Source organism: Embiotoca jacksoni, unplaced genomic scaffold (genome assembly GCF_022577435.1).
Source record: "Embiotoca jacksoni isolate LCO1_2020_lvr unplaced genomic scaffold, fEmbJac1.0.p SCAF_24, whole genome shotgun sequence".
NCBI lineage: Eukaryota > Metazoa > Chordata > Actinopteri > Embiotocidae > Embiotoca > Embiotoca jacksoni.
The window spans coordinates 1,946,161-1,968,728 of NW_027185375.1; the positions used below are offsets into that span (position 1 = coordinate 1,946,161).

Here is a 22,568-nt window from a genome sequence, read left to right on the forward strand (position 1 = left end):
GACGTCTTGTTTTTTTTAGTCGAACCGAAGAAAAGAGCAGGATTGTAAACCGTGCGATGACGACATCAGCGGTAATCAAGCTACATCTGGCATTGCTGGACAAATGACGCTTGTCCAGTGTGTGGAGTGAATCAGGAAGGCGTTTGAAAAGTTCAGTTCGTGAAGAGGAGGCGCTATAATATTTACAAATAAATCCAAAGTGATAAGAAAGCATCAGCCGGTTGGCAGACGGTTTATATCTACGGATGGATGACATCTGGATAAACTCAAAATATATTTTCAATCGTGTTTCCTTGTTCGGTTTCTCCAATCCCCCTTCCCCCCCCCCCCCCCCCAAAAAAAAAAATCCAGCAATGTTTTAAAGGGATTTCAACCACTTAAAAGGAGAATTGAAGAAGATTTGGACTTCTCCACAGCAGACATTCACCGTATCACATCTGCAGGAGGTCAACAGGATTGTTAATCAATACCAATGACTCGGCAAAAATGGCCAGGAGCAGCAGGCTTTAAAAAAAAAAAAAAAAAAACGAGGCACTACACTCTCTTCTGAAGCCAAAACGCAAAATACCAAACTCTTCTTTTATCTCTTTAGTTTACATGCTAATGCCGTCTACACTGGATTTAACTGCAGGCACGTCTACGGGCAGCCTGCTGACGAGGCGTCACAATGACATAATCGGAGTCGCCATACATTTGTTCTCTGCGCCCTGAAATTTGATAATTAATACCGCAAGTCCTTTTTTTTGTAGTAGACGGCGACTGGCTCTGGTGATGACATCATCAGTAACCGGGCAGGCTTGGTGAAAGAAAACAAAAAACAACCAGGGCATAGAAATTTGAGGAACTCACTTTATGTTCACTTTAAATGTCTATTTTCATGTCGGGAGGTGAAGTTATATAAACACAGAGTAAATCTGGTTGTTACGGTATGCTCCCACGCCTGTGTGTAGCAACTGATTACCCAGTAAGACCACGACTCATTGAAAGCATGTGACACACACACACACACACACACACACACACACACACACACACACACTGACTGACTGACACCGTGTATCTTTATCACTACTTCAGGGCACACTGCAATGTGCAAATTCTCACATTTGGTTAGGAAAAACAAACTTAAATAAAATGCTGTTCGGGGAATTCTTCGATATTAACAAGCTCGGCAACGACTTTTGAGACTAAAAAGTCAAACAAGTGGGTCATTACCGAGCGACAGCTCTCGGAATTTAAAATAAAAAGGCAGCGCATTATCGAACATGATAAGATAGACAGATGTGATGCTGCTTTCACGCCATGAAATAACAAAATAAGGAGCTGGACGATGATCGTGGAGCAGCCGCGGGGTCGTCGGAGACGGGGAAACACGATCGTCAGCCGACAGCCGACTCGTCGTAACTACGACTCTGGAGAAGCTACGGTGAGTCGAGAAGTCACCGAAAGGCGACTTATTATCTCAATAAGAATTGCCGATTTCTCTGGGTTCGAACGATTTTTGGAAACATTTTGAGGGAAAAATGGAGGTACAAAACTGACCTCGTTTTTAGACATTTCAGTGCAGAAAACGCACATAATAAACCTTTCCAAGTCCAACTTCTGAAAGGCCAAAACTGCTTACACTGTAAAACTAATCCTGTTATTAGTTCACGTACAAGGGACGCAGTGCAGACAAATCTGCAAGGATATTGAATTTGAACTTTTTGGGGGGGGGGGGGGGAAGCAGCTGATGAGCAGATGAAACGATCAGCGCCCTTTAAGTTGTTAAAATCAGCTTTTAAAAAGTGATGAAACCTTTAAAAAAAAAAACAGGTTGCATTTTTATTTATTAATTTTTTTCCCTTTCACCCCCTTGCAGGGTTTTGTATTCCTGTTGCGGTGCGTTCACGGTACGCCTTTGCGCGCTTACCCGAGCCGAGAGGAGGGACGTCGTCCGCGGCGGAGAAGTCCAGCGTGGCTTCGGCGATGTCCACCAGCTCGTCGTCGTCGTCGTCATCGTCGTCACCGGGGCGATGAAGGGCGTCGAGGCTCCCGCTGCCGTAGTCGGGGTTTTCCATCCCTCCGGGTCCTGTTTACAACGACAAGAAGGTTTAGAGCACGGCCGGGCCGCGGGACGAAGATCCCCGGTAAGCGTTCACTACTACCTCCGTTCAAGTCGGCTGCATATTTCCGATACAAGCGCGTCCAAAACTGGAACATCGTCCCCGACAGACGAGAGTCTGAACTGGCTCCTTTATTCCCTCCTGAAATTGTTGTTGGTTTTTTTTTTTGCAATAAAAAATAACGTGTTTCTTGAGACAGCTCGCTGCTATCGCAGACAGCAACGATGACAGCTCACATCCAGTTCCAGAGAAGTTTTTTCGCAACCATTTCCGCTCTTTTTCTTTTCTTTTCTTTTTTTTTTTTTTTTTTTTCCCTGTACTCCTATTCTTGCTAAATCTGCGGTTTAGGTGCCAAAAAAAAAAAAAAAAAAAAAAAAAAAAAAAACTAGCGGAACAAAAACGCCTCACAGTGGAAAAAAGAAAAGAAAAAAGAAGCAGATTATTAGCCTTAGCTCGGAGCTTCTCCCCCCACCTCCTCCTCCTCCTCCTCCTCGGACCGGAGCTGTCAAAACGAACCGACCCGCTCGGCCCGCTTCGTTAAACACGACCGTGTACCGACTGCATTTATATAAACGAGAAAGGAAAGCGGGCCGACTTGAGGCCTTACTTTACCTGTGCGGTGGTGTGTGGTGGTGCGGGGTGGGGGAGTCTTGTGACTCGGGGTCCTTCCACCGGAGGTCTCGGTGTCAACAACAAGCAGCCGATGGAAACTTCACCGCACCGGGGGGGGAAAAAAAAAAAAAAAACCCTGCGTCACTCTCCGGCTTCCAGAAAACGCGTTTCTAAAACCCCACGCCGTATCATAAAGAAGGACATTATTTATCGCGTTTCGCCAGCAAAATGAGTTAAAACGCGCAGACGAATTTCGTGAAGTATTAGTTAGTTTTGCCGCTTCAAAAAAAACAAAACACGGCGAGCGGGGAATCAAGTTAGCGCAAACTCAGCTGCGACTTCCGTTTTGTTTTCGTTTTATAACGCTATTTACGGAATCGTTGTCGCGCTAATAATGAGATACTTTTTTTATAATTTTACACCAGCAGCCGTGTTTGTTGTAAATCTTAAAAGTGTATTTTTTTTTCTGTCTAGCGTCTTAAATTCTTCCTTCTTATGCAAAGACGTCGGATTGTGGAGTTTTATTTTGAAGGCCGGAGCACTTCGTTTCCGGTTTAACGCTCCGCATCGCGGCTGTCTTGACATCGATTCTCCAACTGGGTCAGTGGAGCAGTACGACGAATCGGTTATCGTTATATAAATATATATATATATTTATATATTTTGTCTTTCCATTAACTGTTATTATAAGATATTATTAATGCTAGAAAATACTGAATAGCGTGGCTGGGGTATTTCAACACACGTTACAATCAATATCTTCCACTTTGAGTAGCACGTGTTTAAACATAAATTAATTATTTTTTTTACAGGCCTACTTTTGTTTTACTTTTTAAAATGATGGTGTGCGTGTCGTGTAGTGTTCTCTCATCCATTGTGTTTCTCTGTATAACAACGCTTTTACTTTGCTTTCACCGGTTTACTTTGCAGTAATAGTGTACAGTGGTTAAAGGGCGACACCTTGTGGTTATCTGTAGAAATGAAAAGGGCCTTTTCTTTCTCGTTTTATTTTGTATTTTGTATTTTTTTTTTTTAAATTTTTACAGAAAAGACCACCACAGCAGCCTTTGTGGTCTCCTGTTTCATGTCTGGGAGCTTTGATTAACTACAAAACTTCCCCTGATGCCTCTGCGCACACACCTCCCACTCGTTCGCCTCCCTTCTTCTCCCCTCCATCACTCGGCTCCTCGCAGCCCAACATAAACATTTCTGCCTCCCACATCGTTTCTTGTTTCAGCTGGCCTGTTTCTCTTCACCTCCTTCCTCTCTTTTACTCTAAACTCTTCATTCAAGATCATTTCTGTTGTTGATAAAATTACATTAAGATGATACAAATATATATATATATATATATATATTCTATCTTGTATAAACTTCCCCGTTGTTTTGTCCTTTGTTCTTCCCTGAAGAAGAACACACTCCTCCCTCGCTCCTTCAGAAACACACACTCCTCACTTCTACAGATGGTCTCTCTATTATTTCCACCACACGACCGCCTAAAACACTGTTTTCTACATCCAGTTTCACGGGTTTAAAGTACCACTCAGTCGGATGATGGATATATGTATAATATGTATGTTATATATAACAATAAGACTGCTGCCTCTTCCGTCTGCATGGGGAAGAATGTGAAATTACTTCAGATTAAGGCTGAAAAAAAGAAAACAACAGCGGAGAAATGCCCCCGTTTTTGCGAAGTAATAAATATCCAGAGCTCTCAGGTTCCTCCCAATCATTAATCTTAAAAATTAAAAAATCAGTTGCTGGCATCAGATACATACTTGGCAGTAAAATACAGCCTGGTGGATTTATAATGCGATTAGGCTCTTCTTTCCATGGAACAAGGCAAACTCCAAAATAAACTAAACTAAAACAAAAACAAAAGTGGAAATGCGTAATATAAGTACGTATTTTTAGGACCGATCTTTTTTATTTTCATGGCAGCATTTAACTTCGATAGAAATTCGAGGAAAAGACGAACTGTATTTTATTCAAGGTTTGTCAAAGCAACTTCTACAATTAAGTCATTTCATTCACACTCTCGTTTGTTTTTTTTCTACTTAAATGGCTTCATGTCGTGGTCCTGTGACGGTAGTTAACTTCAGGTCCAGTACTTCGCTTTGACTTAAACACGTTTGTGGTAAATCTAAAATCCCATTTCATACAGAAAACAGATTTTGTCAGCTCTCATTAAGCACCAAAACTGGACATTTGTAAAAAAAAAAAAAAAAAAAAAAAGGCTCAGAATCAAGATGAATATTTACTAAACTGCAGGCAGTGCACATTATTAAAACGCTTCCTGTTTCCTTCGAGAGAAAAAAACTGCGGTTTTATTTTGCCGATTTTTAAAAAAAATAAAAAAAATTTATCTCTGGTCTCTTTTTGGCCGTTCGGCCTCCACAACCACCGACATCAATATGTTTTAATGAGCCCTGCTTTCAGAGCTCGGCTCAAACGTTGTTTTTGTTTTTTTTTAGGAACCACCGGCCGACAGAACATCAGTTTTAATGACGCGGGCTTCGACGTGTCTCCTCGGTGAAACTCTCCGGCTCCTGCAGAGCCGCTCGGCGACTTCCAACTCGTCACCCGTCAACCTCCATTTAAACCTCAGCCATATTTCCCACCGCGGTCAAACAGCAGCCCCCCCCCCCCCCCCATTTTCACCCACGACAGCATAAATCACATCAGGAGACGTGAAGCCAGTTTAAAACATTATTATTATTTACGGTACTTTTTTTTTTTTCTTTCTCTCGCACGAGTGTTTCTGCAGTTACAAAAAAAAAGAAGCAGCTTTTGTAATAAATCAAAAACTACAGAGGAAAAACATGAACAGAAGGAATCTACTCTCTTCAATGGTCCAACAAGCAAACGTCTTTCCTCTCTTGTCAAATCAATGTCCAAGTCAGTTTATAAAAATGGATGTTATAGTACACGAAGACATTTTATATGTACAAAATTGAAGAAAAAAATTAAGAAGCACATGTAGACATTTTAAGTCGGGAGTTGTTTGGTATTAAAAAAAAAACAAAGAAGTGAGTTAAACCACACGAGTGAGTGTAAAACTGTAACTTTTAATACACTTCAAGCTGCTTCAAACCAGAACACGCTTAATTAATCAACAATTAACCGCTGAAACCGATAAAGCAGAACGCGATAAAGGCCTCTGTGTTTTCAGAGATGCTGTAGTTTTACTTGGCTTCAGCAATTCCACCTTTCAACAGCCAAAACATACACATTTCCTCTTCCAAATCCCAGCCATCTTTTCCTTTTTCTTTTTTCTTTTTTGTTCTTGTTGATTTGCTCAGGAAGGCGGCGCTGAACTCCTTCTACCTTTCCTTTCGGTTCAGGATACCAGATAAAGCTCAGGGGGAACTTTGGCCCGAGGACAACGAGGCAGAATGCAGATAGCAGTTATTTCAAGTTTGACAAAGGGATGCGGCGGCGGATGATTAACCGAGAAATAACAAGAAATTTGCCGTCTTCTTTCAATTCTGCGTTTCAGAAAAATCTACTGAGAAAACAAGATGTTTTTTTGTTTTTTTAAAAAAAATGGGTTTTTTTCCAATTTAAACTTCAAACTTACACTTTAAAAAAAAAAATGTTTTTTTAAGAAATAGTTTGAAATGCTGGGAAACGCACTCCTTTACCCCGTAGACAACATTTAGATGAGAACATTGACACCACTCAAATATATATGTCTTTTAAATACGAAGCGACGGCCAGCAGCCTGTTAGCTTAGCTTAGCACAAACAGTGGATGCAGGGGGGAACTCCTAGCGCAGCTCCAAAAGTAAACAAAACCCACCTTCCTAAAACTTTAAAACTCACTAAATTAACGTGATTGTTTCGTCAAACAAGCGAGCTAAAACAACTCGATTCTACAAATTGACCTCAATTAACTTTAGCGGTTATTAACTTTTGTAATATTGACAGAAATAAGAGTATATGACAAAAGTCCAGCTGTTCACAACACAAGCTGGTTTTCATGCGTTCATTTGCATTTTTAATTTTTAATCCGGATTAGACAACCAAACTATATCATGTAAATGAGTTTGTTTTTCTGGGAGGAGAATTTTGTGTTTCTGCGGACGGAGTACGGCCAGCTGTTCACCTCTGTTTCCAGTCTCTATGCTAAGCTAAGCTGAGCGGCTGCTGGCAGCGGCCTCGTATTTACTGTACAGACTTTTCCTCCAACTCTCAGCAAGAATGCGAAAAAGCAAATTTTCCAGTGTAGGTTTTCTGGAACTTGCTGAAAGACAAAGTTAGGGGCAAAAAAAAAAACCAACAACCAAAAAGGGCGTCTGACGAAAAACTTTTTAAAAAAAAACTTCACTTGAACTAGCTTATTGACAAAAAAAAACAAAAACCCAAAAAATAAAATACTCAGGTGCAACTTAACCAAACGCTCCTCTGGATTCATTCACCGTCAAAATATACAGTAAACTCGGACTCTTCCCGGGTCTTCACGTTCATCTTTTACAACCATTTCCAGTCTTTTCAAATATCAAAACCACATATATACACACACACGTTATAAACACAAGTGTCTCCTGTACATAATGGTCATTTCATGGGAGTGTCAAACTCCACACGGTAACACAGCCACGGACGTTACAGTAACGGGTACGCAGAGTGTGATAGTATGCTCGATAATACAGGATATGTATCGCTGAGTGCAGTTAATAACGCTGCAAATTGCATTTTCACAATATTGGCTGTAGTGTGGTTAACAGAAGCACCCCCCAAAAAAACAAAAAAAAAATTCTCCTTTGAATCTCTAAACCAGGAGATTTAAATACAAGAGAAAACAAAACCAAAAAAAAACACATCGAAAGTGAGCAGCGTCTTAGTGACACATTCAAAGCGAAAATGTCTTTGGCAACGTAGTGTGATAAGTGTTTAGACGAGAGGAACAAAAGTGTGGAGTTGTGAGTACAGTTTTACAGTACGCGGTGTGAAGCGGAACGGTTTCAAGTCCTCCGAAAGCTCCGAAATGAACAGGTTTTTATTTTATATTCGTTCGGTTTGTGACATTTTTTTTTTTTTTAACGATATCCAGAAAGATGACATCTTAAACAAGGATTTCAGTTTCTTGTTTCCGTTTCTTCAGGGGCGTGTGACCGCTAAGTGAGTCCGGTCCTTGTTCATTTTGACACCTCTTTTGAGCTTTTTTTTTTTTTTCTTTTCTTTTATTGGTCTCTCTTACTGAGAATCCACCCCCCCCCCCCCCCCGCCCCCCCGCCTACCTAAAAACCTTCAGGGGGCGTTTGAGTTCTTTCAGCTGTTTGTTTTGGCCCCGGAACCGACACGTCTGCTAATCCTTAAAGGAACAGTTAAGACATTTTGATTTGTTAAATATGAAGCGACAGAAAGACTGCGCCCCGGCCAAGAACTAGTCTGGCTCATAAATTGGGAAACAGCGAGTTTAACACTTTCAAACACAGCCACTCTTGCCGTTTCCTGTCTTTATGCTCTGCTAAGCTAAAGTAAAATAAACTAAGCCAAGCTAAATTAGGCTAATTGGCTTCATATTTATCCCAAGAAAGTTTATATGTAAAATGTCAAACTATTCCTTTAAGAAACTGTGCAAATCTGGTTTTTTGCTGTTAAAGGTCCCATCGGCTTCTTTCCTTTCTGGTTTTGGACTTCACTTGGACTGAATGTAACTAAAAAAAAAAAAAAATCCCCGCTTCTTCTTCTTTCTTTCTTTCTTTCTTTCTTTCTTTCTTTCTTTCTTTCTTCTTCATCTCTGTTGTTGATTTTTTTTAATAATGTCCGTATCCCATGGACATCCCAATGCCCAGCCCCAGCCCCAGCCCCAGGCTCTCCCTCAGCCCCCTCAGCTGCTCCTCTCCCAGCCGGATCTTATCCTCCAGCTGCCTCTGCTCCACCAGCAGCGCGGCCTTCATCTTCACAAAGTGGCTGCGGGAGGAAAGAACACAAATAAACGCTTTAAAAAACCACAAACAAACAAAAAAAAAAACACCAAAAAAAATAAGTGCAGCTTTTGCTTCGACACTTTGATCCGAGACTTCGTTCACTTTCATTCACGATTTGTTTTGACGCTAAATAAACTCTTACCTGTAGTCTCGGTGCTGCTCCGGCGACAGGCAGCGGGCCAGCACCAGGCTGACGGCCTGCTCTCTGCGGTCCACGTGGTCCTTCAGGTCCTGAGCCTCGGACAGCTGCCTCATGAGCTGGCGCTTCTTCTCCAGCAGGGGGAGCTGCAGGGCAGAGAGAGAGAGAGCGAAGGAGGCGAGGGACAGACACAGGTAAATACTTTTTTTTTTTTTTGTGCACCTCTGCAGGTTTTGAACTGGGGGGGGGAGGGCGGGGGGGTAAAGCTGATGATGAATCGGTGGAGGTTAATAGCTCGGCCTGTGTTACCTTTTTAAACGAGCCTTTCGCTGGAGTAACGCCTCAACAATATCTCAACTTTCAATCTACCAGTCCTTCCTTAACTCTTCTCGTTTCAGCCTCTTTTTCCTCATTTTTATTCTTGATGGCATACAAATTCGGTGCATTTTAAATTCAGTGCGTAACAGAGAAAAAAACAAAACATTTGAATATATACCACGGAGAATTAGGCCCACATTAAGGAAAAAGAATAAGCGGGCGATTTAAAAAAGAAATACAAAATTGTTCTAAAAAAAATAAAGTTGAAATTATGGACAATATAAAAAAAAATATGGTCAAACTTCTGAGAACAAATCAAACTACTTGCTCCTCACCGTCCACCTCCTCCCCCCTCTTCCTGCTCCTCACCTTCCCCCTCCTCTTCACCCTCACCCTCTTCCTCCTCACTCCTCCTCCTCCTCCTCACTCCTCACTCCTCACTCCTCACCCTCTCGTGGTGCTCCGTCTCGGGGTCCAGTGTGTCCAGCGTGGTCTCCACCCTCAGCAGCCTCCCGGACAGCGACAGCAGCAGACTCACCACTTTGTCCATGTCGCCGATGAACATGCGGAACTTGTCCACCTCGTTGGGTTTGCACACCGACACCACCATGTTCTCCACCTGAAGGACGACCCGGTTGAAGCACAACACCCGTGCCAGTGAGTGACTGACTCCTTCCTCAAACTGTCCCTCTATACGAAGAGTGTGGTTTGATTTTAGCGCATCACAAGATAAGACTATCGGTGAATATGAAACTGCTTCCTCTTAAAGGCACTGGGCTCATTTCACATCCCTCAATAGTTGACTTATCAATCAGTGGATAGACGGATATGCAATTTAATCAGATCATTTTTCAGATGAGAATATCAGCTGGTTTTCTAAAGCATCACGTGTTCTGATATATTTGTTTTTTTTTTGTTGCTGGTTGGACTAAACAAGCGGATTTAAGTTACTTCCTTATTCAGTTTTTAGGAAACAATTGAAACGCCGGTCGGTCGTGAGCGTGCGGAGTTGCTGCCCCACCTCCTCTCCCAGCTGTGCGTTGGCTCTGATGTCGTCCTGCAGCCCCCTCTGAGCTTCCCTCAGCACGCCCAGCTTCTTACGGAGGCTCTCCATCAGCTGTTTCTGCTCGGGCGTAGGGAACGGACCCGTGTCAACAAACTCGCAGTGAAAACAAACACGTCAGCGCGGTGGAAAAAAAAAAAAAAAACGCTCCCCCCCCCCCCGCGGCGGCGTTACCTTGTAGGTGAGCTCGTCGTCGTCGTCGTCCTGCTCCCTGTGGTCGGTGAAGTCCTTCATCTGGGACAGGAGCTGAGCCTTGGCTGCCGACGTGCTGTAATAAGACGAACAGCTGGAGCTCGCCCCGGACCGCCTGCGGGGGAGGGGGGGGAAGAGATAAAGCAGACACACGCTCATGAAAACACAGCGATTACAAACACACACTGATAAGAGACGCAATCAATTAGAAGAAGCCGACAGCCACGAAAAAAAAAACAAAAAAAACCCCGACTCAGCAGAGAAGGAAAAATATGGCGGTATAGAAGAATTCAAATTATTGATACACGCCAGGAGAAACAGGGAAAGAACGAGGAGGTAAAACTTCACTTTTAATGGGTTGTGTTTTGTTAAAAAGAACATAAATATAAACATAACCGATGCCTGTATGTATTATTGACATAATACTGTATGTCAATAATCTATGCTTTAATACAGACGGCCAGATTTGGGGACCGCGGGCCAGGGTTTGGTCCACTGCTCCATCAGATTAACTCGTTTATTCTCCTTTTTCTGAAATGCTTTAAAATCTCTTTTGCGCCTCTGAAAAGTACATAATATGAGTTTTACAGCGATGCAGTGCTGTTAAGCATAAATGTTCTGTAATTAGAATTTGCTGTGTGATATATTACAATTTAATCAAATGTAATTAGAAACAAAAGAAATGCTTATTTTTGGCCCCCTTTAGCTCTCCATCCAGATTCAGATTTGGTCCTTCATTGAAAAGAATTTGTTATAAAATCTGTGTTCTTTGCTTTATAACTGGAATTTCTTTGGGTCAAATATTTTATGTAAATGTTTTTTTTTTATATTTTTTTTTATCCATATCCAGAATGAATCCAGAGTGAATTGGAAAAACGGGCTTCAAGCTACGATCAGATGCGAACACAGATTAAGATGTAAAGTCGATTTGCATGTTTGAACGCTGCCTTCAGCTTTTTGTTCTCGAACTCTTTTTAGTCTTGAACTTTACATGTAAACTGACAATTCAACAGGACACGGAGCTCAAACTTAGAGCCGGAATTTGAAATAAAGACCCGGACGTTTCGAGCTCCTTTTCACCGCTCACGCTTACAACAGACAATTTAAAGCCTTTAACTGCTTCAGTTTGAACTGTAACTCTCGCATTCAGTAAACGCTTCAGGTGTTCTTCGGGAAATTAAGCCATCTGTAGCGTTAAATGGGATTTTGCACGCGTGTGCCATTCGGTGATATCCCGTACAGCGTGTTACTGTAAATGAATGTTCGTGTCGATTTTCTGAGTTTCATCGTAAACAGACGAGGCTGTCTAACTTCACTTCCTGTCCTGTGTGGCACCAGTTACCCACCAGCCAACCTGTGTCCGCGAAAACAAACCGTTTGTAAAGTTAACGGGGGACATAAAGAGAAAAGTGGCTGCAGGAAGGAGATCTGGACGGCTCGTGGGAAAACCGGGGAGGAGCTTAGTGACGGGAACAGTTAGGTCTTGTACAGATCAAATGGTGCGTGTAATTGACGCGCAACGCACACGCAGACACACACGCAGCTCCATTTAGCCTGTGGTTACCTGTCCAGGCTGTCGGTGTTGTGCTCCACGGTGTGGTAGGCTCCTCTCCAGCTCTCCGTGCCCGACTCGCCCTCGCCGCCGTGGGGGAAGAGCTCCTCCAGGCTCAGCCCCTCCCTGCCGCTCTCCCCGGCCTCCAGCTCCTCCTCCAGAGAGCCGCTCTCGGCCCGGGTCCGGCGCGGCGGCGAGGCCCCGGGGTCCGGCGGCGTGTCGATGTCCGTCTCCAGCACGGTGACCGGCAGAGCGAAGCACGGCAGCTCGCTGCTGATCGGCGCGCCCGCCGCCGGGAGCTCCTCCTCCTGGAAATCGTCGATGTCCGTTTCCATGGGGACGTCCAGGTCGGCCTCCAGGCTGTGCGCCGGGCTCGGGCTCAGGGTGGTCTCCGATTCGGTTCCCGGTTCGGGGATCTTCTGCTGCTCTTCGATCTGGAAGCCTCTGTTCGTACGATGCTGCTGCTGCTGCTCGTAGTCAGTCCGACCGTAGTAGGATTCAGAAGGTAAAACCCCACCAGCGCCTCCATTTTCGAAAACAGGGGGAAGTGCTGCGTCGCTGTGAACTCTGGGAGAAGGGGCTCTCTCCCACTCGGCTGCAGGTCTGACGTTGGGCCGCTGTTTGTGAGGTTTCACTGTTGTTCTGTCCCGGTCCGGGCTGCGGCTCACGTCCATCGCAGACAAACTGCACAGACACAAAATCAAGTCAAAGAACAGGTCACATCATTAAAACATGAAAAATGATGAAAATAAATTCACAGCCTGTTTAAATGACTCATCATGCTGCTATCGAATCGAGAAGAATCTTATGTTTTAAGCAATCTTTCTTTTTACATGACATCCAAAAAGAAGTTTTCAATTCAACAATTCTGCACTCTTACTTTGAAATTCTGATGAAATCCTTGTTAATGAACAGAAACAAAAAAAATATATTCGCTGATGGTCAGTGACTGAAATAAGACGGGACAGTTTGGCTGAAAATCTATGACAAAAATGTTTTTAAATAACATATTTCAAGAATATACTGATGCATTTTTTTTTTTGCCTCATTTCTGCTGTTCCTGTCCTGTTAGGACTTCTGTACTTGAACCAGTCACTCATCAATATAAGCAAATTTTGGTTAATTTTGAGATTTATGGCTTTTGGAATTCTGCTTATTGGATCGTTCTTGTAAGGTGAAGCTCTCCTCCTAATGTACTGATGCTACAAGTGTGACTTCAGCATGAATTTTTTTTTTTTTAACCAATCACAAATGTGTATAGTTTATCTCCATCAAATTTCAGCGTTTTCAAGAGGAAATCTGTTCGATACGCCAAAAATGTGTAACATGAACTTTATTTCAGGTCTCCAGAGAGAAGCAGGATAAGCCCGCTTCAATAGACTATCGTTGTAATGGACTGAATGTTACTTTATAAACATTACTGAGTGTCATATTTTAAGCCAAACAACCCAAAAACTACCTGTCCCAGTTTCCTATTTGGGGATATTTGAAGACGGTTACGAAGAAAAAAAAAACAACCTTTTTCACAATTTTCTGGACAAAAACTCACCAATAAATCAAGAAAACGTTACATACATTTGGTGCATCTATCTGCTATAAATCTCCTCCTGTCTCACCTGCTGTCTGCTGCTGCTGGAGGTGAAGGAGGTGGAGGTAGAGACGGCCCAACCTCCGCCCTGAGGTGCCCCTCCCTCTCTCTCGGGGGCGGAGCCACCGGCCTGAAGGCCCTCCTGGAGAACATAGGACTGGGCGGGGCCACGTTAAAGGGGCGGTCCTGAAACTGGGCCTGGCTCTGATTGGACGAGGATTCCTGGGTTTGGTTGCAGCTGCATCGCGGGCAACCCTCGGACACCTCCTGCCTCTCCGGAGGCAGACTGTAGGACCTCTGCCGGGACGTCTCGGGTGGAGGGACGTAGGAGGAGGAGTGAGCGGAGCAGTGTCCCTCTGCGGGGGTGGAGGAGGGAGGGATGGAGAGAGGAGCAGCAGCAGAAGAAGAAGAGGGGGAGGAGGACGAGGAGAAGAGGGTGTGGTGAGACACACGCCGGCTGTGAAACTGCTCCCACTTCGGGGGCGGCGGCCTCGGAGGAGGCGGCGTCTTCTTCCTGTTCGTCCGGGCGGCGCTCGCTACGTCCCCTCCCCTGACCCCGCCCGCTCCTTCCTCCACCTCGCTGAGGGTCTGGCTGGTCGCCATGGAAATTGACGGCGACCAGCGGTGGCTGCTGTCGAAGCGGAGGTCGTTTTCGGACATGGCCCGTCCTCGGAGCAGAAGCAGAGCCGGCGGAGGAGCGAAGGCGTGCCCGTTGTGGTCGTCGCTGCTGCTGTCGGCCCCTCGGGGGCCCCATCGGGCCTGCTGGCACTGACCGGGGCTCTCCGGCGGTCTGGACTCCCGCCTCCAACTGGAGTAGTCTCTGTAATGTGGAGGGAGTGGAGGAACGGAAGAAAAACACGATTTTCTTTTAATAAACAAATATGCAACAAAGCACCTAAAAACGTAACATTTTTCAATGAAGTCTGGTGAATACGGCTATAGACCACAATCATTTTTACTTTTTCCTCTCTATGTTTGATTGTTTTTACATTTCAGCAAATATATTTAATTGTTTTCCTTCCCTTAAACATGCAAATGGAGTCATTAAGATGGTTAGTCTGGCTTAGCATAAAGAGAGGAAGTTCTAGAACATAAATTGGAGGCTTTATGGAGAGTCATGTGCTGTAACTATTTCTTGGTGAACAACAGGTTGGCGCTCCAACTCGGTGCGACTTCCCAGAGTCTTGTCATCACATTGAGGTTGCCAGATTGGTAGTAAAGACACAAAAACCTGCGCACACCAACTGTACCCGGAAACGTATTCTATAGCTAAATTATTGCTTCTACATGTAGGTTTGTTTGTGTACGTGAAATAGATGTATCCTGATAGAAGTGTTGGTGGACAATCGACAGAGCGAGGCTAAGTCTTTATGCTAAGCTAAGCTAATCACCTCCCGCCTCTCGCTTCGTATTGTAACACACAGACATGGAAGTGTTTCTATCTTCAAACAATCCAATTTAAAGTTCGAAAAAGAAAAAAAAAAAAGTAAATATAGAGGGACATTTTCAGAAAGACTTCATGTTAGAGAAATAATGTTACAAACCCCCCCCAAAAAAAACACAGACAGTGAAAGTGGTTAAATTACCGTAAATGCTTCCTTTTTGCTTTCCAGACTCACTGAACTGTTTCTGTCTCGGGTCAAATATGAGTCGAGGCCCTTTCACAAGCCATGCGTCTCCTAAATGACACCCCCTCCCCCCCCGCTACATGCTAACATACAGAAATCACCATCCGACCGCATGTCGTTACAGTCACATCTTAAGCATGGATGATTGCTGCGCACACTTAGAGCTCATTACAGTCAAATCGCAGCCAGCCATGACCGAGTGGGATTTCCGGCCGACGGTGCACCACGGTGCCGACCCCACCTAACATCGCCGGAGATGAGCTCACAGAGATGGAATCGGGCGTGCGACGACTGCGCTGCCGTGTCAGAGAGGACCGCTCACGAATACAGAAGATAACCAGGTCAGGGAAAAAGGGAAATGTTAACTCTCCAAATGAATTCGTTACTCGGGAAGTGGCTCACCTCTCAGTCAGGCTGTGCTTCCTGTTGAGCTTGGTTGTTTCCTGTTGCCGGGCGGGATGCGTCTGCGGAGAGATTTAGAGCCGGTTAATAACAGCGGAGGAATGACGGAAGACTTCAATATGGGGATAAGTGTTGGTCAGCACACGTCCCTGCTGGAGGGAAGTGGGTGTGTCACTCCGCCTTGCAATAAAGATTAGGTTAAAAATTAGGTTAATTAGGCTGGAGGTAAAATGTTCTGACCTGAGGGACTTCAGCAGGCCATATAAATCTCTTTTATTTTGAAATTTCCATTCCTTCCTCTGTTTTGTATGATGCATTTTTTTTAATCTTACTTTTAATGTCTTTTAAAACTCATTTGCTTGCCTTTCAATTGTTTCACATCCATTTATATTTTTTTTTCTTAAGCTTTCTTTTTCCAGTGCTTTCGACGACATCTCCTGGTCTTCATCAGCTACTAGAGTGTTTTTATCTGCATGAGTTAGGATTGTTTCATCAGACTGACCCTTGCACAGCTGCGAATGAACTCATACACACAAGTTTGGATCTGCTTTTTCACACACGTCAAAGTAAATAACAATATATATTTATCATTATAAAAAGAGAATGCACTTCAATCTTATTTTTAACAGGGAAATATCAACTTAAACTAGATAGCAGATTCTAAAACTTACCACTGAAATAATTTAGAGATCATTTTATGTAAGAAAGAGATAAAGTGTCAAACTGAATAAGAAAAAGAGACAGGTAAGTAATTGGCAACTATTTTGATCATTTATAATATCTTTTACAATATTTTTTTCAGCACAAATACTAAAAATTCTCTTGTGGGTGAGGATTTGCTGTTTTGTATGTTTCATCTCTGTAAAATAAAGATCTTTGAACTCTGGAATGCTGATTGGACAAAAAAATAAATATGTGACTTTTTTTTTTTTTACTGTATATTTATAAAGGCCAATTTTGCAATCAACTGAGATCATGGTCAGCACAGTGATAGATGACAAAAATGATTATGAGTCGCAGCCCTACGAGATTCTGCTGTGCAGTCGGTTCAATTGTGACTCCACTGGTGGTAAACTCATTGAACTCTCGTTATTGTTACAAGCAGCCAGTCGGCACACACAGAGAGGCAGCGATAGGCTGCACAAATACACCAGTGGGGTCCACACACACACACACACACACACACACACACACACACACACACACACACACACACACACACATTCCTGTGCAGAGATATTTTCTGACCGTCTGTGATGCAAATCTGAACATTCAGATGGTATTTTCTTTGGCATGGCTGGAGATGAATTTTACATATTTGGCCGTCGCTTGCTGTCAGCGGAGCATAAAATGTGATAATAAGCACTGTTTCAGTACCTGGATGGCCCTTAAGAACGTCATTCCACTGTCTACTGGGGTTTAAAGGGGCATTCGGTCATTCATGACATGTTTTGGACACTTATTGGTAAATTAATAGCTGCAATTAAAATGTTTATGGTTTTGGCCAAGAACAGTTATTTCTCAGAATAATGTCACTATCATAAATTTGCAGGAAATTAGGGGCAGAGCTAAAGAAATAGTCCCACCCAAAATGTTGAACTGTTCCTTTAAGTAGACTAAAGCTGACACAATTAGTCGAGTTATTGTTTGTTTTATTTTGATAATTGATCCATTTGAACGTTTTCAAGCATAAAAATGTCGTTTTGTAGTGTTGATTAGAGACAAAGAAACATTTAAAGACACCACTTTGAGCTCTGAGAGACTGGGATGACCTTTTTTTAAAAAAACCAAATCAATCTAAAAACGTATTACTTGCAGCACTAACGTTGATATCCAACAGAAACACCAAGTGAAAAGAAAAACTATCAACATGCAAACTAACCCACCATGAGTAATAACGATGCTTCTTTTTCTTGGCATTTGAACTGTTGCTCTCCCCAAAACAGCTGAAAATTAAACTTTAATTCAGCTCCTTTCTTGTCCAGATTAAATTTATAAAACCAGGCAAGTGTTCCAATTTACAAAACATAAACTGCAAATTCAGCATGTGAATGATCGCTGTGAATGTGTTTCATTTAGAATATAACGAAGGCTTTGCACGCCATGTTTTCTTTACTGATCTAAAATCAATGTCCTTTGAGGAAAAGGGGCAAATTGCATCAAAGGGTAAATTTAATGTTCAAGTAACGAGGTGGGATGTAAGAAATCATTTAATCTGATTGTATAATTTTGCCAAAAAGAATTCATGTGAAAACACAGCTGGGCCTCTAAAATGGAAACGCACTGAAATAGCAGCCTCGATTTTCACATTCTGTTTCCTTCCTGCGTCCAAAACACATACTGGAACATGAAAGCACACACCTTAATGAATAAACCCCAATTCCCCGTTTCATTTAATATGAAATATGTGTTTGTGCCTCTGGGGAATCAAACATCCAGCACATCTGTTACTGTTAAAACTTCTGGACGTCTGACGGATTTCATCGCGTGGGGTTATCGCCGTGGCATCCAACCAAACAACCTTTGATTTGAGGCTCCCCCGAGGGAACGAAACCTTACGAAGACGACGAAACTGCGTTGGCTCGAGCCCGAAAAAAATCTTGAGCTGAACTGATATTTAGTCCAAAACAAATGTCAGGTTCGATCGCTCAGACTGTCAGACGACGAGGGGACCAATAGGTCGAAGTTCGAAGGAGCTGTAAAAGTTCAGACGAGGTGCTGCAACCCCCCGCTGAGGCTCCCGAATCAATTTGCGGTAAAGATGTAACCCGACGCCGCTATTACCGCTGACACAAGTGTCCGCCGCTGTTGCCCAACCTCCCCCTCAGTTCCATGAACTAGTTCAATGATCCGCTCATTTTTACAATGAGGATTTCAGACCCTGACCACACATGCAGGATGTGAGGTTCGACTTCAAACCAGTCGTTTAAACCACAGAGCACTTGGACCGAGTGGCCACTTAGCATTCGATATCCAAAGAGTGGCCGCTCAATTCCCTTTTCTGGTGCCGGTTGAAAGATCCCGGATAGGTTTCAGTCTCCAGTGGTCATTTCAGTTCAGTCCAAAACCACAGTCTGATTTCAGTCATCTGCAAAGTTTATCTTTCGCTGTGAAAGGCGTTACTTGGTTTCCTTGCTGGTATTTAACTTAGCAGAACTGCTGCTGGAACACCAGCTGCGAGGCTCGTAAACATACTTGTTAACGGATGTACAGTGGAACTACTAACGTATTTATATCGCGAAAAGGATAGATACCTTGAAATAATCTTGCTTTAGTATAGAAATTCACAGCACTTCCGATGAATAATGTTTTGGTTGTAGGCCGTCCAGTCGAGCCACTTATTAGTTGTGACAATTTAATAGTTTAAAATACTGAGCACTTTTACCCACAATAAATTCTACTTAAAGAAAAAAATGTAAAGCCACTCTGAATAAGTGGAATAAGGGTAAATGTGCTGACATGTCTTTTTGCCTATAAATCTGAGAGTTAAGTTAAAAATCCAGATGCCTGGAAAACAGAAAAGTCTTGACTCTTTCATGAACCTTACAAATGCCATTTAGTTCAACAACGAAACCAATAAGCAGCACTCTTACCTCTGTGGGCGTGTAGCTCCTTGCTGTGTAACCCTGGTGCAGAGCTTGCTGATTCTCCAGCTGCCGGGACTTGGTGCTGACTGGATGAAAAGCCGATCGCGGGACTTGATTCTGGGGGAATGCCGGAGGTTTGGGCTGGAGGCTGTGGAAGTTGTCCTTGTGCTGGAAGTCTTGATTTCTTTCTTTGATGCCAGAATTGCCGTAAAACTCCCGTTGCGAGGCGAGCTGAGAATCTTCCTCCCTTTCCTTCTCTCTTTCCCTCTCGAGCTCTTTCTCCCTTTCCTTTTGGAGTCGCTCCTTATCTCCGGCTCTCTCCGTCTCCTTTTCTCTCTCCGACTCAAGCTCCTTCTCTCTTTCCCTTTCCCACCGTCTCGCCCTCTCCTCTCGTTCCCTCTCCCGCTGAATCTCCCTCAGCCTCGCGCTCTCCATTTCCAATTCCCTCGCTCGTCTTTCCTTCTCCTGCTGCCGCTCCCGTTCTCTTAACCTCTCTTCCCGCTCTCGTTCCCTCGCCCTCTTCTCTATTTCCCTCGCTTGTTCCCTCTCCTTCTCCTTCTGCCTTTCCCTGGCGGTACTCACAGACTGCCTCCTGGCCTCCGTCGTGTTCGGAAGCAGGGCACTATCCTGCAAAAGCCCCCCCTGGTAGGAGTATCTCCTCTGCGATGCGGGTTGACCGGGCTCCCCTCCCTGGTGCTCCTGATGGCGGGAGTTTTTTCTCTGCCTGGAACTTGACAGACTCGAGATATTTGGTACGGAGATGCCCTTGCTCGTCGCCTCGAAGAACTTCATTCTATCTGCGAACGGAAGGATGTCCGACTCGTCCGTCCGAGAACACGAAGAGGAGCGGCTGTAGGAGGTAGTGGACGAGGGGGTGAAGGAGCAAACCCCGTGACGTGACCCTGAGACGCCTAACACCTTCTCACCCAAGCCACCTTGGTCTGGATCAGGTTCCGGTTGGAGTTTGTGCTCGGGGGTCCAACGCCAACGGCGGGCCTTGCCAGCAGGAGCTGGTTCCTCCACAACTCGGATGCCGACACCAAAACTGGCCGTAGGTGGCACACCTGGGTCCAGAATCTGAACGGAGTTGGATTGATTATTGTCCTGAGGATAGGTCGTGGACTGAGTCTGCGAGGCATCGTGGTTCGATTCCCTCGCGTTGTTTGATGTCTTGACCGGTGCTGTGGTCGGGGTTTCTTGGGGAATAGTAAGGGAGGCAAATGCAACTTTGGAACCTTTTTTCTGGGCAGGCAGGTCCCGGCCTGCCCCGTCCTCACTGAAATCTGGACCCTCCTCCTCTTGGACAGTCTCTCCACTGCAGAGTAACCCTCCTGGGCCACGACTGCTCTGCAGCTGGGCCTTTTTCCTCTGAATCTCGTTGCGCAGGTTGGTAGCAAATCGTTCGCTGCGTCGACGGTTCCGTCGCAGGTTCCTGGATGAGTTGGACTTCTTCATGGCTGCCTCTCCTATCACGTCCTCCACTTTGTACCCTCCGCTTTTTTCCCTCTCGACGTCTCTTTGCTCCTCCAGTAAGGAATCCACACTGGCAGCAGCACTAAGTGGCACAAAATCCCTCTCTAGCATCTGGTCAGAGCTCAACCTTTCCTGTGTTGCCGAGCCCGTGGGCTCCCCCGGTACACTCACCGAGCGACCCCAAGGGATGTGATGATGGATCGGTGAGACGGATCCGCCGTTCATACTCCTCTCTTCCAGCCTCCCACTTGAATCTCCATCGTCATCATCGCCTTCCAAGAACACAGATCCTGGGGTTGAGCATCTGCTGCCTCCCCATTTGTTTGACGGGGCGTGAAGGTGGTTGTGACAAGCTTCCTGGTCTTCCGTCGTGGGCTGAAGCGAAGAAGGGGACCACTGTTTGCTACAAGGGGGCGATGAGGGATCACAGGGGGTTGATGGATTGTAAAGCTCCAAAGAGGAGGTTTCACTGTTGAACTGCAACAACTTAAGTCGTGAAGCGGGCAGCTTACCGGGGGCGCTGTGCCGGTGCAGCCCCGTAGAGGAGTGCTTGGTCTGGGAGTGCGTAATGAGAGACTGCCCTTGAACTTCCATGGGGGACTCTGCAGGTGAGGAGCCAGGATCAGAGGAGGCGATGGGGGCTAGGGAGGCAGTTACTGGGACAGAGAGGTGATCTGAGGTTGTCTCCGATTTGAAGTCTTTATCGGCACCAGTATCACATCTGATGTGTCTAGTGTCTTCAGTCTGTCTTTGGATAAAGGGCGAATCTAAGGCATCCTCTTTGAAATTCCCAGTTTGCTCGCCTTCCTCTGGTGCAGGGAAGCCATTATGAATTCCTGATTCAGTATTCAAAGAGGACTTGTTTTCCTCATAATAACAGGAAACACTGGAATTTTCAATAGGAGCAGAAGTGCAACGTTTGTTGACAACTTTAGGACGACGGGTTGCCCTGAAACTGTCCTTCCTAGTTGGAGGCTGAGGGGGGTTGATCTTTCTTTCCGCTCCCCTTTCTCCATTTCTTACAACCTCAAAGTCTCCTCCTCTTTTCTCCACTTCATAACAGCAGGACGAAGGCCTCTCTTTTACTACAACGGGCCTCGGTCTCAGCCTGGTCAGTGATCTGGACTTGTGAACGATCAGCGGCACCTCATCCGGGGCGTTCCCAGACGACCTCGCCAGGCTTGAGGCGTCACCACCAGGGTAGCCTTGACAAGTCGGCCCCAGGCTCTGGAGGAGGTTATCCATGGAGCAGGCTTCGCCGGGCCTGAGCGGCACCGCCGCGTAGTCGGAAGTGTTTGAGCTGGCGGAGAAGGAGCTGTAGGCAGAGTCTCTCTTGTCGTTGAAGAGGGTGGGGTCGACGGGCGAATTATGGGAGTCGGAGTATGGCTGCGTTGTGGGCGTCGGCGTGTCCAAGCTCTCCATGGAGCCCAGGGAACTGCTTCGGTCGGTGGAGGAGTACGGTCTGGACAGCTGACCCCACTGCATGGACAAGTCACTGCGGAGAGATGGAAATTTACAAGATCAACTTAAGCGCTTCGAAAACAGGCATGAACTAATGCTTTCAGATGCTTTACAGACACAAAAAAAAAAAAAGCAAACTAATGTGTCCTTCGTGTGTGGGAACTTTTACAAAGTTACTAATTGCACATTGAGAACATTAATTACAACTCCCTAGTAGTAACTAGAGATCTGGGTTGTAAAACAACTGTAGAATAGAAATCAAAGTTTCCGACGCGTTCAGAGACTATACGCAGCAAGTCGTCTTTAATTTGGAAGTGGCAAGTTGCAATTACCCCTCCAAACATATACAGTACATTTGGTCTGGGACAGCTGGGGAATCTGTTTCCTATCAGCCATGAGCCGAAGATCCACGGCGGCACCATGTGTTTTTAAAGCCCCTCGGAGGAAGCCTCTTTAGGCGGAGAGGGATTTCCTCCTCATCAACTCCTACTGCCCGGAGTCAGAATCTCT

At 44.8% G+C, this 22,568-nt stretch overlaps 2 protein-coding genes and 1 long non-coding RNA gene across 4 annotated transcripts in view; 1 reads left to right on the forward strand and 2 right to left on the reverse strand.

Annotated features, from left to right (window-relative positions):
• clcn5b (chloride channel, voltage-sensitive 5b) overlaps positions 1-2,426 on the reverse strand; it is a 24,766-nt gene extending 22,340 nt beyond the window's left edge. The window contains 2 exon segments of the mRNA XM_069158986.1: positions 1,913-2,071; positions 2,148-2,426. Of these exon segments, the coding sequence (XP_069015087.1) occupies positions 1,913-2,071; positions 2,148-2,202 (214 nt within the window). The 5' untranslated portion in view covers positions 2,203-2,426.
• A 3,342-nt stretch (positions 2,427-5,768) lies between these two features.
• shroom4 (shroom family member 4) overlaps positions 5,769-22,568 on the reverse strand; it is a 71,321-nt gene continuing 54,521 nt past the window's right edge. For both annotated transcript variants that reach the window (XM_069158985.1, XM_069158984.1), the window contains 9 exons: positions 19,131-22,092; positions 15,538-15,599; positions 13,536-14,327; positions 11,932-12,603; positions 10,350-10,482; positions 10,134-10,235; positions 9,561-9,731; positions 8,798-8,940; positions 5,769-8,638 (listed from right to left, as the gene is read on the reverse strand). In XM_069158985.1, coding sequence (XP_069015086.1) covers positions 8,482-8,638; positions 8,798-8,940; positions 9,561-9,731; positions 10,134-10,235; positions 10,350-10,482; positions 11,932-12,603; positions 13,536-14,327; positions 15,538-15,599; positions 19,131-22,092 — 5,194 coding nt within the window. In that variant the 3' untranslated portion in view covers positions 5,769-8,481. The remainder of the gene's footprint in view (positions 8,639-8,797; positions 8,941-9,560; positions 9,732-10,133; positions 10,236-10,349; positions 10,483-11,931; positions 12,604-13,535; positions 14,328-15,537; positions 15,600-19,130; positions 22,093-22,568) is intronic.
• Positions 8,903-10,148, forward strand: LOC138203957 (uncharacterized). The gene is made up of 3 exons (XR_011178754.1): positions 8,903-8,988; positions 9,591-9,769; positions 10,076-10,148. It is a non-coding gene; the product is annotated as an uncharacterized lncRNA (long non-coding RNA).